The following is a 16,992-nucleotide window of genomic DNA, read 5'->3' on the forward strand; positions in this document are numbered from 1 at the left end:
TAATCAACATGTCAAAAACTGAAATGTGTGTCGGTGCCCATTTGCACCTAATTTTCTGCATATATACTCTTTCAGACGAAATAAAATCACTAGCTATTGACCTAATTTATGTGCCTAATTTCAAGTGGATCATCAAGCTGAATCTTCTTAAACATGCACATTCACATTGCAAGGCAGTTTGATCAGTCTTTTACTCTTATACTCAAGTCAGACAAATAATTCGCGCATAAATATATCGTTCTTTACTAGAGTTTCTTATGTTTTTGCTTTGCTCAAGCTTAACTCACCATCTTTCAATCTCAACACTTATGCTCTACTTGGGATTAACGTGAAATTTGGTCGGTAGTGTGTATGCACTTGTAAAATATATCGACTTCATCCAAAGTCGCCATCTGCTCAATTAAAACTGCTTCATATTTTTTTTTTTTTTTTTATGGAAAAATGATTGTTCAAACGACATTCAAATGAATATGAACAAGTAATTGGCAACGCTCATCATCTACAGTATTCACAATAGTAGTTTTTCAATTCATATATTTTAAATGGGTTGAGGGATAAGTTTCTTATTGTCTTCTTCTCCTTGTCATTCAAATGGGTTGTGGGATAAGTTTCTTGATGTAAATTTATTATATCAAAATGACCTAAAAAATATATTAATGTAAATCCATGGCCAGATGCATTGATTTCATGGGGTGGCCTTTTTCTAAAAGCTTCATATGATTGGTATTAATTCATATTCCATGTGTTAGATTCTTACCTAAATTTTTATACCTCTTCGCTTATATTTTATATTTTCAGGGAGATAAAAGACAGTAATTTGGATGTTTTGAGGTTTGTCTGTTCTTTGTTTTTCTTGATACCTCTTCGTTTCGAAACTAGGATTACATCATTATAAATGAGGACAGTGTTGATTATGTTAACGATAATGATAGTTTTATTTAAGTAATTGGTCGTAAATTATTTGACAGCAAGCAAATAAGAACATTATTAATACATGTTGAAATGTCCAACATTAACCGTATTTATGAGAAAATAAGAGTTTAAATACCCTAATCTCACTCAACTAATGCTGAAGCTTAAAACCCCACACCTGACGGATATGAGAAAAGAAGAGTTTAAATACCCTAATCTCACTCCAACTAATACCAGTTGGGGACAATACCGGTATTGTTGGAATGATTAAGTTATCCTCGATCGACTTGGGTGGTTAGACTGATCCTTTCATGTTCAGTAGGTAAAACCTATGTGATTAGTTCGATGGAGTTTATTAGTTGTTAATTATGCACGTGTTATCCCGTTGTGAAAAAATATTCCTGCAAAGTCTAAAATTATTTATCATCAATCCAAACTTTGACTTCCATCAAGATGCTGTGCTGTGGTCTATAGAGGGGGAGCTGTATAAATTAGGGTTTCCATCGTTCTAACTTTGCTAAAGTAAGTATTTTTGTTTGGTTGGAAGTTTTAAATTGTTAAGAGAGAACTCAATTATGACAGATATGTAAAGAATGTGGTTATCAGAAAAACTAAATCGATTCCATGAATCAAGTCAAAGATATATGAATTGGGAAGACTTGGCTAAACACCAAGTTGTTCATTTGTTGTATTACAACTCATTGGTCATCCATCTGCAGCTTCATATATTAATGTATGCAACTCTTTTTCCTGGTTCTTCCGTGTTAGAGAAGACAGGGCTGTCTGCAATCTCTCATGCATGGAAGTCGGACCGAAATGAAGAACTACTGAACTGTAATCTTCGGTCACTCATGAACGATAAAAATTTCAGATCGAAAGAGGACTCCTAGATTCAGTGACACAGCATCTACCCTTAAACATAAGAAACAAAACCCTAATTCCTCTCTTTACAAAGTATTCTTTTAGCACAAGTGAAAACGACAGAGATTAAGACAGCATTTGATCTATTAATTAAGTGTACACTGTTACAAAGCAATTGGTTCTACGTTGCTCAATGCTTTACCCTTCTGCTTAATTTCCACATTAAATAAGTTTGTTGGTTGCTTAAACAACTGAGTATTTTTCAGAGGCAAACACAAATAAGACAACAGGATATGACACAAAAAAAAGAACACAATAATAATCATTCACCAACTCCAAAACATTGTTTTATATATGGGCACCATGGAAATGATGCCTTGGGGCTTATTAATCTTTATCATAATAGTTAATCCTACTCTTGATCTTTTCAAAATCTTTACCATTACATTACTCTATAAATTAGATTTGCTAAGATTTCTTTTGGTTAACAAAACCAATATGATCAAGCACAAAGTCAATGGATATTGACCAAAAAAAAGGAAAGAGAAGAATAATTACCAACGGCTATTACTTCCTTTGCCTTCATCACCCAATTCATAAAGTTGAGTGTAGAATGAGGTTATATGAGTTCAAATAAAAGAAATTCATAAAAGATAAGTGGTTTTCACATTATTTACCAATAGTTTATAGGGTAACTTTGGATGTAGTCCCTGGTTACCAATATTGTTTGATTGAAACCTTATTCGTTTTAAGTTGATCGAAGTCTCTAACTTTTAGTATTAATGTATTTCTATGTTAGTTATTTTATTTTAAATTAAAATTAGGATTTGTAGTTGCCTATATTTATGAGATTTTGAATAAAACGCATGATTTGTGATTTTAAAACTATTAAAAAACAAATTATACTCCCCACCACATGAAAAAAATTTAAATTAAAAAAAAATTATGTTTTTGCATAAATACAATATGCACATATAAAAATAACCATGTGGACATTCATCAAATCAAATGAAAAACCATGTATCATAAAGCGTTTGGTAGATTCTTCAAACCCAAAACATAGGTACATTCTTCAAAACAAAAACAAAAATAGATATTATGCTTAATAAAATCGGTATAAATTTCTTCGAATAAACTTCACATGGATATATTCTCAAATCAATGAAAAAAAATGTACCCACGTAAGTGATTTCATAAATAGCAGCAACAAAAAAAAACAAGGTATCGATACTGATATATGGGTAAATGTCATGAGATAATGATTTATGGTTACAAATTTGATATATGTACCATGAGTGGTAAAATAAGGTCGCACACAAAAGTAAGCTTAAAAGATAGACTAGACTTGCCTCTAGTGGATGACCTTGATTCTAAGGTTTTGTGGCAGATTTGATTGAGCTAAACCCTAGAGCACATTTGAATAGCATTTGAAGATGAAGATAATCTTATTTTAAAATAAAATAAAATAAAATAATTTTGTTAATTAGTTAGAAATAAGTCGTCCAAAATTTATTAAAAATTATCATAAAACAAGGCTATAAATTAGGGAATAAATACTATGTTTCAATACCAAATCAACTGCTGACATATATATATATATATATATATATATATATATATATATATTTATTATAAAAGCGTGATGTGAAAAAGTGAAGAGATTTTGATCACAAATTGAAAATCATTAAGGTATGACTCAACGAATATTAGTGACTAGGTCACTAGGGACCAAAACCGATCATATTTATTCGTTCTCTCTTGTAATCTCCAATAATCTATTCTACTCTATTTTTTTTCGAAAATAATAATGATTTTTATTTAGTATAAGCGATATTATTTTTTTGTCGGAATAATGGATACCATAGGATAGTATAAAAATGACAATTCAAAACCCATCGTAAATATTGGGAACAAGATTTGCATCTTACAAAAGATACACTTCCTGACAGGTATCACGAGGAAAACAACAAAAAGAAAACAAATGGACCTCCGTCAGAAAACCCTTCCTGAAGAAAATCACAGGAGAAAAAACTTCAAGATAGAAACAGAGCGTCGCACAAGACGCATACTGAAATACGTAACTTCTTCCGTCAGTGCATCCACAACTCTACTTATCATCATCATAAGCGATATTAGAACTTTGAGAAAATCGAATACAAAATCTCGAATGGAGGGTTCTCGTTGTTTTCTATGCGCACTTGTACAGAACTGGATCCCTTTCAGATCCAAATGAACTGAGCTCCAAATGAACTGAGTCTAATGATCAAATGATCCGAATTATTGAAATTTGATTAAACGGCTATAATTATTATAACTTTTAAGAAATCCTCTGTTTATAACCGTTGAATCAAATTCCAATGATCCGGATCATTTAATTTTAGACTCAAATTTTTTTGGTCCGGAAAGGATCCGGTTCCCACTTCTACTACACTCCCTACTGTTGTATCGTTGCCTTTTTCTTTGAACCCGAAAAAAAAAAAGGAATTAAAAGGACAGACAAAAGCAAAAGAGCTAGTGAATTAGCATGCGAGGTTCCTTAGAGTTCACTCTCTCGAAACTATTACCACAATCCACGTTCAAACAGTTGAAGCAAATCCATGCCCTCATTGTCACAACCTCTATCAACCAGAACATCCAAATTTTCTCAAAATTTCTCCGGCGGAGCACCGAGTTTGGATCCATGGAGTATCCCTATCTCATATTTTCCCAACTGGGTCCTCAACTCAGTAACGACATTGTGATTCAGAACGCCATGATTAGAGGGTACGATATCAACGGTCCGTTCGAGCAATGCGTCTCAGTGTTTGATGAAATGCCTCTGAGAGGAATCAAACCCCATAACTTCACCTACCCATATGTCTTGAACTCCTGCTCTAAACTGGGTTGGTACGGAAAAGGAAAACAAGTGCATTGCCATATTGTAAAGCATGGGTTCGAGTCAAATCTGGCGGTTGCTACTGCCCTTTTCAATATGTATGTTAAAATGCTGGATTCCTGCGACTCTGGTGTTGTAAATTATAGGACTTTTAATGATGCCCGCAAGGTGTTCGATTATATGCGTGTGAAACCTGTAGAATTGTGGAACCGCATGATCTCACGGTATGCGAGCGTTAGTGATGTTCAGAGTGCGAGAAAGTTGTTTGATGATATGCCTGACAAGGACGTTGTTTCATGGAATTCTATGATTTCCGGTTATGCTGCAGTAAGAGATGTAGGCAGTGCAAGCGATCTGTTTGAGAGGATGCCGGAAAAGGATGTCATCTCGTGGACATTGATGATCAGAGTGTATGCCAATGCCGGAGACCTTATAACGGCAAGAAAGTTTTTTGACACAATGCCGTGCAAGAATGTGGTGTCTTGGAACAGTATGATATCAAGTTACAACCAGCATAGACAATATGAAGAAGCATTGGACGTTTTTGTGCAAATGCATTCGGAAGGTGTGGTTCCGGATGGATATACATTTGTTTCGGTTCTGTCAGCCTGTTCCCACTTGGGTGCCCTAGAGTTCGGAAAATGGACACACAGCTTGATAGAAGATTGGTCTCGTTTCGGACCCATTTCAGGGACTGCCCTTATCGACATGTATGCGAAGTGCGGGGACATAAACAGAGCGTTTGCTCTTTTTATCAAGATAGGAAAGAGGGATGTATTTTGTTGGAATGTTATGATTAGATCGGTCGCTATCCATGGAAGAGCAGAAGATGCCGTCAAGATATACTCATTGATGCAGAAGGAAGGGTTGAACCTGAATGACTTCACGTTCACAGCTGCTCTCTTTGCTTGTAGCCATGGAGGCTTGGTAGAAGAAGGCCAAAGAATCTTCCATTCCATGGACAAAGAATTTGCGATTGTGCCAAAGCTTGAGCATTTTGGCTGCCTAATCGATTTGCTGAGCCGAAATGGTCGGGTGGAGGAAGCACTACGTATGGCAAAGGAAATGCGGTATAACCCCGACATTGCTATATGGGGAACCTTGCTTGGGGGTTGCAGAGAAACTAGTCACCTTAAGTTGGCAGAGGAAGTGATAGAGAAGGTTACTGAGTTGGAAATAGACGAATCCGGGGTTTATGTCCTCTTGGCTAACATGCGTGCCTCGGCGGGGCAATGGCCAGAGGCTCAAAGTGCAAGAGAGAGAATGGAAGAAAAGAAGATTTGGAAGAACACAGGACGCAGTCATGTTTATGCCTCTAATGGAACCCAGGAGCCCGAGATCGAAAGCCACTCAAAATATGGAGAGGAGAAGGTAGAACAAATTAGATTCACTTCAAACCAATGTGAGCCTAAAAAAGAATAGCAATTCATTCATTTTGCCACCAATTTTTGTGACCAATTTGGGTCTCGGCAACATTTGCCTAACACACCTGGACCAGGGGAACAAAGGCACCATGCAGCATTTTGTAAAACCATATAAAGAAAAAAAATACACTTCTCGAAAAAAGGAAGAATTTTACTGATCAAAGACGAATTCTACAACGATGATTACATGCCACAAGGCTCCAACAGAACGAAACCGATAAGAATCCTATGGGAATGCATACATCGCCTACCCACCATTACACAAAGTTAAGACAGTTGTTAGGTACATTCTAAGAAGTAAGCACATACATCTCCTCCTCCGCATCGTTACAGAAAAGCAGAACAGGTTTTCGTACAAAATCTCAAATATTGAGAATCTGAAAACATAACTCAGACAACATTGTATGACTCCCGGTGTCTAAAGTAACTAACAAACCTTCTTGCCAAGAAACAAGAACTTGCACAGCGCAACCACTGTTCAGACAAAGTTTCAAGAGTAATGCAAAACGCATTAGCAAATACGATCATAACCAAACATAGATGAACAGAACAGACCACAAGATATGCTTCGTTCATCTGGATAAACTGAAGGATCTCATACTAACCAACTTAAGTTCAGTTATAAGAATAATATCCGGTTTTGAGTTTAGGTATCCACGCAATGATGTCCAGACGTGATCTTCAGTATACTGAATATTGATATCACGGTAGCTTCATAATTCCTTCTTCATTAACTGATCATGTTGAACTGGAATCGGGAAAGCTGCTGTGGGATTGTAGATATAACAGGCCCATATCTCTGCAAGTACGAGACACCATGAGTTTACAGGAAAATTTAGATAATATTTACAAAATGGATTAACTTAATAAAAGGAACAAAAGGTTTAAGGTTTTCATCTTAGATTACAAAACAGAGAGATGGGTAAGCAGGGGAAATCATAACGAAGTAATTGTATAATACTTATGAATCATCATCCTGAGAATATTCTGATGCAGCAATTGTTTTTTAAGGCTTAGACTTCAGCAAACACAAGCCAAATTCCAATGTTATGTAGGAGAGCATAAGAATTCCATATGATCATATGATCTTGATACCTGAACGTTATCATAGAGCTCAAACAATGGGACAGCAAGAAGTTTTAGGTTTTTGGGAACAGCGAAGTACTCCCTCTCGGATAAGTGAACAAGGAAAAGCTTCTTACACTCCTGCATTACCAAAATTAGGCAAATAAAAAATCAGTGAGTGAGAAAGAGAGGAAGGGGTAATCATATGCAGCCCAAAGTCATCAACAGAAATTGTCCAGGACTTGTTTTGACATATTACCTTGGGTTTTGTTATGTGAGGAGGGCAATATGGGTACATTATGGTTTCAAAGTTTGGCCTCCACCAGATAGCCACGCACTCTCCCATCTGCAACAAGGGAAGGCAAGTAAAATGAGAATTGACAATATAAAAATGCCCTAAACCATAATTTTCAAGCTCCAACATTTCAAATAAAGTGGCGGCATTGTGAACTTGACATGCTACAAGTTCTCATAAACCAAGGTCACTTTTATGAAATTGATCACTAAGGAAGCACCTATAAAAGGCCAATGTGTCTAGTAGTTATACTGCGTTTTTTGGTTGCCTTGAATGTCCATTCATCTTCATACATTTTCGCACTTCAACTCACTTCGAAGTTATTTTCTCATGTGTTTCCAGATAACCCTATAAGCTTCTAACATCATTTCTCTTACATATATAGTCAGAGAGATAGTAAATCAGAGAATCATACCTGCCAATCTGGCACAAGGGTAGGTGAATTAGCACCAAGCTTGCTGGTCAGCTTTCTTTTCAACCCCTCAATTTCTGCAACATAAAGAGACCCACCACCAGAGAGAAAACAAAACAAAACAGGTTAGTCTTCAACAAGATCAACTTACGTAAAAATGCATGCACCATGAAAAGGACCGAATACAAGATTAAGGTCATACCATTCTCCCCTGGCTTCAGTCGTCCACCAGGAAGTTTGCAGAATGTGTTTCCAATCTGCAGGAGAAGTATGTGGGGATGATTATGTTCCTGTACCTGCAAAGCAAAGAAGAGAAAGAATGTAAGTGTCAAGACATGTCCTTTGTATCAATTCCATGGTCAACAGCGATACAATTGACAATTATGAAAACTTGAATTGGGGGCTTGTAGAACGTTGAAGATGAGAGGACCAGAACACGAAAACATAATAAGCTAAAGGAACATCTAATATACATTGCAAAGCGTTTGTGAAGCCTCTTATCAGAAACCATGAAACAAACAAATCCGGAATTCCCGAAGATGAAACTAAAGAACCAGAGCAGGAATTCCTCATTTAATTACGCCACGAGGCCATTCAGCTCAGAAAATAATCCCCTTTTGATAATTTCTGATAAGCATGCTAATCAAGAATTGTGTGTAAAATAGTTAACTATCCAAAAACATTTAAACAAGAAGTGTAAGGGCATGTTATGGAACTCAAATAATGATCATTAACAAATACTGTGTCAATTAACCAAGAAATACAATATGCAATCGAACAAGTTCTTTCTTTTTCCTAAATATTTCACACACATAAAAGGAAATTATGAGGTTTGCCCACCAAAATGAACAGTAAATTATGTGCAGAGGAGGGGCTGTTGATTCAAAGCATATACCAGTAAAATCGCTTCGACACTGGTCCGCATTCCCTCTTTCATATAGCTGCCGATTCAAAAATTAGGGTTTTAGAGCTCAAAAGAACCCTTCAAAGGGACTAACATCTTAAAATTATTGGAATCAATTAAATGGGGGGAAACGAATATTGGAAAAAGGGGGAAACATACTTGACTTTCATACGGGCGAGGCGATCGGCGACGGAGGTGTCCTTCTCCATCTTCGGCTCTTTGGTCCCGAACGTGTAGCTCGACAGTGGGTACGTGTTCACCACCGCCGACGTAACCATTTCTCTCTCTCTCCCTCTCTCTCTCTCTCTCTCTCTCTCACTTCTCTCTCTCTCTCTCTGTCTGAAAACCCCTACCGTCTGTAATCTTCGGCGGCGATCGGTGGAAATAGAGGTGGGAGAGAGCGGAGACGGGGAGAGATTCAAAACCCAGGCGACGAGGGTTCAGTTTAATTGGAAAGGACAAGGAGGATTCTACCTCTACACTTGTACTCACGTTTCGCACTCTGAAACCTGTGAAATCCAACATCATGGACTCGTTTCCTACCGTCGGATTTGATGTAAAGTATCCGACGGTCCTGAATTTAGTTGTGACTTTGACCCTTTTAGACAATTAATCATAATTACTCCTTACAATGGCTCTGGCCCGTTTGATGGGTTGGAAGGAATAGGTTGTGCGCAATTAAAAAAATACTTGAGTTTATTTTGTTGTTTGTTGTATTAAAATGTAAGATGAACAGAATTTGAAATGATGAGCTATGAATTCATTTAATCTATCATTATATATGGGTTACAAGTCTTATCTTACAAGTCTCTGTTAATTCAATCATATATCTAAGACTCAATCTCATTCAGTCCAACAAACGAGCCAGATTTACTAATTAAAAAATTAAGGTATATTTGGAGTGCTTATTGCAATAACTAATCCTTAGTAAAAATGCAAGTAAATCTTGTAAGAAACACCTTAAGTGCTTATTACAAAATTTACATACCTTTGTTAGCACTTGATTTCCAAGGATTAAATAAACCATACAATGAAAAATTGAAAAACCAAATGGGTAATTTAGAAAGACTAAATTTGTACAAATTTTGTAAACCGAATGACAGAAAAGTTAATGACTGAATTATTACTTAAGTGTTAATTAACATACTTATTTCTTATTGGCGACACATCTTTTGGTTTATAAATTTGATCATACGTAGCATTTCTCAAACCAAATTCAATGATTAGGTCTAAGATGGCTGAAATACCTAATTAATCTTCAAATATATTTGTTTCTCGAAAAACATGATAAAAATGGAAATTTGGAAGCAAAATTTTGACAAAAATAGACATGTACGTATAAACAAGTACTCCTTTACGATCAAATCTCTAAATAACAAGATCAAACGAGTAATGTACAATTAATAAGAAAAAGGTTAAATAACTTGTAATCAAACGTAGATTTGTCCTTGGTCTGTCAATCGTTCTATCTGGTTGGCAATTGGCAAAGGACAACATGCAAGATGCAACTGTCTTCAACTGTCCATGCAAACACCATGTGAGCCATCTTAAGCTTATTACAATCCAAGCTGCTCTGCGCAGTCACTGCAAAATGCCAGCTTACTGTTTTCTTTTTTGGCCGAGAAGAAATTTTTTATTGTGATCAAACACGAGTGGTATAACACATGTTTTTGTATAAGTAGTAAAAAAATTTATTTTTTAAGTTATTAATTTTTTTAATACACATTCTATTATTTATATAATGGCAAATGGTGTACCAACTTCGTGTTTCGGTTACATTAAAAAAAAAATCTTCCTTGGTCAAGCCAGCTCACTGTTTTTTTATGGATAAGGTAATAACCTAGTAGATCAGATTGATCTAAGCAATTAGGGGGCGCCCGTTCGGTCGCCTTTAATGGAACTTCTCTCTTCGCAGTTGAGGACAAAAAGACGGTTTCATGCAAGTTGCACGATTGAAATGGACGTCTAGGAATGAAAAAGTGATGTAGGCCAAAAATTCCGAGAAACATAGATAAATGCTGTGATTCTTGCTCAAAAAATAGACCGAACGCGTTTGAGTTGTGAACTCGTTCAACCCGGCTGCGTTCATGAATCGTCCGTTCAACCGTTATCTTATATCTAAACGACTAGATGATTCTTCTAGGTATCGTTTGGTACATGGGATGGGACAGAACGCACTCGTCTCACGTTTGGTGTGCCAAAAAGAGTGGAACGCGTTGTTCCATGAAACGGATTTTAGTTAAAGTTTTTTTCTATCCTCCCTCTAAAACGACTTGTTCCATCCGTAAGGCACAAATTTATAATTTTTTAAACAAAAATACCTCTTATCTTTTTCGTTAATTACACTGTCTAAATCACAAAAACAAACCTAATCTGCTACCCCTCTCTCCTGCAGCCTCCCTCTTTCCTATCCCTTCTCTCCCGGGCCTCCATCACTACTAAATCCTCCACTGCCTCCTTTCCCCCTCCTTAATCTCCAGATCCTCCAACGCCTCCTTTTCCCCTCGGGATTTGCAGCACCATTTCCGGTTGCTGATCGGAAAATGTTGAACCTTGGGAATGTGGCATCCATGAGTTGGGCACGGGCGTTGATGAGCTTCGTAGAAGCATTTTTCTTGTAAAATCTGCGTCTAAGAGTAAGAGGAGGATTCTCTACCCTCCTATTCTCATTCCCTTTCATCCTCTTTTCTCACACATTGTTTTTTGTCTTGTTATCTCTATAAAAAAATTAATATAAGATATTGACGTGGCTTAACCGTGACCGTTCAAATAGGAGGGCATGGAAAGGTAGAGAGATTAAGAGGGTAGAAAATCCTCCTCCCTAAGAATAACCCCAAATCTCAGACTCCTTGAAAACTCTAAAATTCCAAATTGAACCGAAAGATGGAATGAAACTTTGAGGGGAAGAGTAATTGGGTTTGCGAAGGAATTTGAGAATTTTTAGGTGATGGGGTGAGGATGGACCAATGGAGGAAGAAGGAAGTGATGGGGAGGTAATAAATAGAGGAAGGAAGGGCGGAGGTGCAGATGAGATCTCAACTCTGCATCAAGTCTATTCTCTGCATAACCATTGAAGTCGAAGAGATGCAAAAATTTCTTTGCTTTACCTTCACTCCACCTTCATATATATGGCTGTAAAAAATCCAAGTTTTGCAGAAAATCCATGAGGTTGAGTCAATGGAATCAACGAAGAAATATGGGTAAGTTTGTCATTTAGTCATTCGTTCTATTCCGTCCTGCGTGTATCAAATGCGGAACAGAACAATTGTCCATTTCATCCTATGCATACCAAACATAGCATGGAACCTCTATTCCGTTTCGTTCCGTCTCATCCCGTTCTGTTTTGTTCCATTCCGTCTTTGTACCAAACACTACCCTATATATCAATGGGAGTTTTAACAAAAATTCCGCGGTACTGTTCATTTTAACGAAAAACCATATTTTTACACTCAAAAATCAATTCTGGTATTATTCATTTTACCCTTTATTTTGTTCTTATCATTAAAGCTCAAAGTTTTCAAATCATTTTCATTAGTTTTCCTTGTATCAATCTCATACTTTTAAACAAAAATAAATACTTGGGACAAATTCACAAAAATACATGCAATTTAGTAATGCCATGCAATAAACGCACTACATGGATGTTTTGCATTAGCTTTATTAATTCAGGAAAACTCATAAAAGATTATATTAAGGAGGCTCTTTCAAAAGTGAAACGTTTCGTGACATTTATGTCACTTCATGTTTTTGAAAAAATATTGTATATTGGCACGGGAATGAACGTTAAGTTGACAGAGAGTCTATAAAAAATCTAGTAATGTTATTCTTATCATGTTTTTATACCACATTTATATACTACCTTATGTGGCATTTGATGTGAACATCCACATAATTTAAATTAATCAGAATTTAATTTAAATTAAAAACCATTTAATAAACCAATAATTAAAAAAAAAACTAGAATTAAATGGTGATTGTGGCATATGAGGAGTCTTCTCCTTCCTTCCCCATTCAATCCTGCTTTTTCTCCCGTTTCTTCTTCCACGCCAGTTCTTTTATGACATTTTTTTTTCAGCCGCCTCGCCATTGATGGAAGCAGACAAAGTAATGGAACATGCATTAGTGTAGTTTGTCATGGCGCGGAAGATCTCAGGCAAGCGAGTTTTGAGACTCCTAAGTGACTTATCCCTCACCTGGATACAGTGTCTTTGGTGAGCTTCGCATTCCTCTTCCATTCTCTTCTTCAAGCTCTCAGCAATGAATTTCTTCTCTGAGACCAGGTCCTTGGGAATTACATCTTCACCTCTCTCCTGATCCATTTCAGCGTGCCTCTGCACATACTTTTCGTACCAGTGTTCAAAGGCCTGTCTTTTACACAGAAACTCCTTCCGTGTCTCCTCAAACTTCTCTTTTAACTTCATCTCTTCCTCCTGATGAAGTATGATGGTCTTTATCACAGCCGCAAAGGATAATATTGCAGATTTTGCGAATGGTTTATTAAATAGTTTTTAATTCCAGCTTTTTTTTTATATTTAAATTATTGGTTTATTAAATGGTTTTTATTTTAAATTAAATTCTGATTAATTTAAATGATATGGTTATCCACATCAGATGTCACATAAGGTGATATATAAATGTGGTATAAAAACATGGTAAGAATAACATTACTGTAAAACTAATATATAGATGCATGAATATAATGTTAGAAGAAAATATAATCTCACTTTGAAAGAATCCCCTTAATATTTCTTGGGATCATACATAGCTTCATGAATATAATGTTAGAAAACTAATTTCACACAACCTTTACAATGACAAAATGGCACTTTAATTTTGAGCTAAAATTTTTCTAGGAACAATCTCTATAAATTTTATGAAATAAATATTCAATTAATTGAATTTTCAACAATTTCTAACCCGACGTGAGTGACTTCCTCCTCCCCAGAAAAACCTGATTAATTTAAATAGTTTTTAATTTAAATTAAATTCTAATTAATTTAAATGATATGGCTATCCACATCAGATGTCACATAAGGTGGTATATAAATGTGGTATAAAAACATGGTAAAAATAACATTACTGTAAAACTAATACATATATGCATGAATATAATGTTAGAAAACTAATTTCACTTTGAAAAAAATCTCCTTAATATTTCTTGGAACTATACATAGCTGCATGAATATAATGTTAGAAAAAAAAATAGTCTCACTTTGAAAAAATTTCCTTAATATTTCTTGGGACCATAGATAGCTGCATGAATATAATGTTAGAAAACTAATTTCACACAACCTTAACAATAACAAAATGGCACTTTAATTTTGAGCTAAAATTTTTCTAGGAACAATCTCTATAAATTTTATGAAATAAATATTCAATTAATTGAATTTTCAACAATTTCTAACCCAACGTGAGTGACTTCCTCCTCCCCAGAAAAACCTGCAAAACCCCATCTGATCCACCCGCCACCAGCGTGCACTGCTCCTCACCAACTTGTCGCCAGCACACGCTACTCACAAACGCGCCTTCCTCGTCACCGCACCCACCACTACTGCCACCGGCAGCCACCGCCCCAAACTCGTGGACCCAAATGGGCTCGCCCCACCTCTTATCGTACACGAAAAGCCGGTTATTTTCCGACCCGCATCCAATTAGCCCTCCGTTTCTCCACACCGATAACCCAACAAAGCTCCGACTGTTATCGTGCCCCTTGTACGTCTCAATCGCCCGCGAATCCTCCGTGTCCCACAGCTTCAAACACCCGTCCGTTCCAGCTGTCACCACCGTACGGCTGTCGAGAAACCGCACGTACGTCACGGTTTTCCTGTGTCCGTGGAAGACCATAACCGGGCCCGCCATTTTCCGAACATCGTAGGCGTAGGCCTTCCGGTCCGCGCATCCAACGGCCAGAAGCGCGCCACCGAACGGATCAAACTCCACGCAGCAGACCGGACTTCGCGCGTCACTGGGCTGTACACTCGCCACGCAATCCCCGCCCTCGCAGCGCGGGTCCCACATCTGTAGTGTCCCATCGTCGGAGCCAGACGCTCCGAGAACCGGATCAGAATGCGAATAATCCACGCTCCAGACTCTGCGCCCGCCGTGCTCGTCGCGCTCGAAGATGGGTAGTTTTGTTTTGAGGTCGTATTCCGTGACGACGCCGTCGTAGTCGCCGGAGGCCATGACCCGGCCGTCGGATCCGGGGCGCCAGCGGAGGCTGCTGAGCTTGGCGGGAGTGCAAATGGTGTAGTCGCATGCATCTACGTGGTCTATCAAATCCGCCATAGTATCACTTGAACTTCCACAACTTTGATTATCGTAATTGGACAATAGAGATTTCAGGCTGTAAACTCTGATTTTTCTGGCGATTCCGCCGGTGGCTAAGACGGTGTTTGATGGATCGAACTCGATTACACCGAGGGTGTTGGATGCGGCGCCGCGGCAGTCTTTGGAGGATACAACCGTCGAGAGACTGAAATCCCATTCACAATTGTTGAACTCTGATCCTTTTTCTACTTCTTGTTGTGGTAATTTACCTTCCTCTGTGCTTTCTCTTTCTTCTGAAATTCTTGGTTGGTCTGGGAAATGGAATCCTGAGGAGAAGTTTTTCATTTCCCATTCATATCAAGTGGAGTGGTGGTGAGGAAGCGTAATTTTAGGCTGCCATAAACCATTTACTAGTATTGAAGGGGGATGTGGATAAGTCCTTCAGATAGCTACGTAAGTAGATAGGGAAGGTAGCAAGCTAGCTATTCTATATAATCTCACTTTTCTCCCTTCTTCTTGTTGTCAACTGGTTGATAAAGTTTCCAAAGCCCAAACATATTCATTACAATTATTATCAATATTGTATCAATTTAACCACCTATTATTAAGTGTTTGGTTTATCATAAAAGATCTCGGTGATATTAAGGGTGAAACTTTTATATATTAATTGCATATTATTTGTAATATATGACCGATGTGGGATCCTATATGTTCTCCAACATGCTCTCTCACGAGTGGCTCCAAACAAGGTCACAAGGGAAACCATTTCTCACATCAAGAACCGATCAAGTTATTATACCGGTACTAACGCCAATCTTTTTTAGAGCTCGGTCGGTATTCAATCTCTAGAGCCAACGTCAATATTTTTTAGAACTTGGTCGATATTCAGTCTCTAGAGCCAACACCAATCATATATATGTTAATTGTAAACTATTTTATGGATCTTATATATTCTCCAACACTTGTTTCATATAATCAATTCTTCATGTCTGCCATTCAATTTCCCAACTAACTGTATAGTGTGTGTCTACACATATATACACACACACGTACGCCAATATCTCTTATTATCATTCCAATGTTGAATTGGAGAAGTGCGTGTTAATTTTTTTGAAAATTAGTCATAATTAAAAAATTAAAAAATAAACGATTCAGGCGTTGAACTTCGATATGGTATGGACCCCTCAACTAATCCTAAAGCCTCTTTGCACTTATATAGAAATTGACCCTCCAACTAATGCATGCAGGTGATATGTTAGTAGATGGGATATTTATGCAGTCCCATGCAAGGAAAATTTTTTAGTTGTGATGAGAACACATGTGGTACATCATATATTTTTATGTAAGTAGTTATAAATTTTATTTTTTAAGTTATTAACTTTTTAACACACCCCACCATTTATATAACGACACGTGATATACCATCCCGTATGACGATCACACTGAAAAATCTCTCATGCAAGATGGTGAATTGTGTTCACTCCCACTGCACAAAACTGGCCAATAGTAAACTTCCAACTCATGATCATGAAACAGATATTCTGTGAAATGACATCATATATAGATTTTGAAACCACCGTCAAATCATTGCATATATTTCATAGATTTATCTTGTCATTTAGATTTTTTTATTTTTCCGCTAGAGTCATGTGCAGTTACATGTAAATCATACATTTCTTTTTTGGTCGATCTTGTAAATCATGCTTGTACATATACAACTGAAAGAAATGGGGTTTTATGGTATGTAGTCTAATATTTTAGTAAATAGAGTGTTGAATTTCTACCCATACATTCCGAGTTTGAAACTTCACCTTTTTTAAAATAATGTAATAGTTTCGAACCATCTCCTATTTTATTAATAAGACTAAATTTTAAATAAAAGGGGGGTTTTATGGAATTTCCAAAATAGAAACCAATAATTATTCACACTTATACTACTTTTAGGAATTAATTTTTATTGATTTTACAAGAGATGAG

General features: G+C 36.9%; 4 protein-coding genes across 4 annotated transcripts; 1 reads left to right on the forward strand and 3 right to left on the reverse strand.

Moving 5' to 3' along the window:
- The first annotated feature begins 4,297 nt into the window (after positions 1 to 4,297).
- LOC137720646 (pentatricopeptide repeat-containing protein At3g29230-like) lies at positions 4,298 to 6,084 on the forward strand. The gene has a single exon (XM_068459735.1). The coding sequence runs from the start codon at positions 4,298 to 4,300 to the stop codon at positions 6,068 to 6,070; it is 1,773 nt and encodes a 590-aa protein (XP_068315836.1). The 3' UTR covers positions 6,071 to 6,084.
- A 106-nt stretch (positions 6,085 to 6,190) lies between these two features.
- On the reverse strand, positions 6,191 to 9,204 carry LOC137720647 (pre-mRNA cleavage factor Im 25 kDa subunit 2-like). Its single transcript, XM_068459736.1, has 7 exons — positions 8,908 to 9,204; positions 8,740 to 8,785; positions 8,047 to 8,140; positions 7,848 to 7,921; positions 7,397 to 7,483; positions 7,168 to 7,278; positions 6,191 to 6,871 (listed from the first exon to the last, which is right to left on the reverse strand). Exons 1-7 carry the CDS (start codon positions 9,024 to 9,026, stop codon positions 6,803 to 6,805), a joined length of 600 nt encoding a protein of 199 aa, XP_068315837.1. The 5' UTR covers positions 9,027 to 9,204; the 3' UTR covers positions 6,191 to 6,802.
- Positions 9,205 to 12,803: 3,599 nt separating this feature from the next.
- LOC137721109 (uncharacterized) lies at positions 12,804 to 13,169 on the reverse strand. The gene has a single exon (XM_068460221.1). It carries the CDS (start codon positions 13,167 to 13,169, stop codon positions 12,804 to 12,806), a length of 366 nt encoding a protein of 121 aa, XP_068316322.1.
- An 809-nt stretch (positions 13,170 to 13,978) lies between these two features.
- On the reverse strand, positions 13,979 to 15,451 carry LOC137721487 (WD repeat-containing protein RUP2-like). Its single transcript, XM_068460585.1, has one exon. It carries the CDS (start codon positions 15,358 to 15,360, stop codon positions 14,149 to 14,151), a length of 1,212 nt encoding a protein of 403 aa, XP_068316686.1. The 5' UTR covers positions 15,361 to 15,451; the 3' UTR covers positions 13,979 to 14,148.
- Between the last annotated feature and the right edge of the window lie 1,541 nt (positions 15,452 to 16,992).

Source organism: Pyrus communis, chromosome 16 (assembly GCF_963583255.1).
Source record: "Pyrus communis chromosome 16, drPyrComm1.1, whole genome shotgun sequence".
NCBI lineage: Eukaryota > Viridiplantae > Streptophyta > Magnoliopsida > Rosales > Rosaceae > Pyrus > Pyrus communis.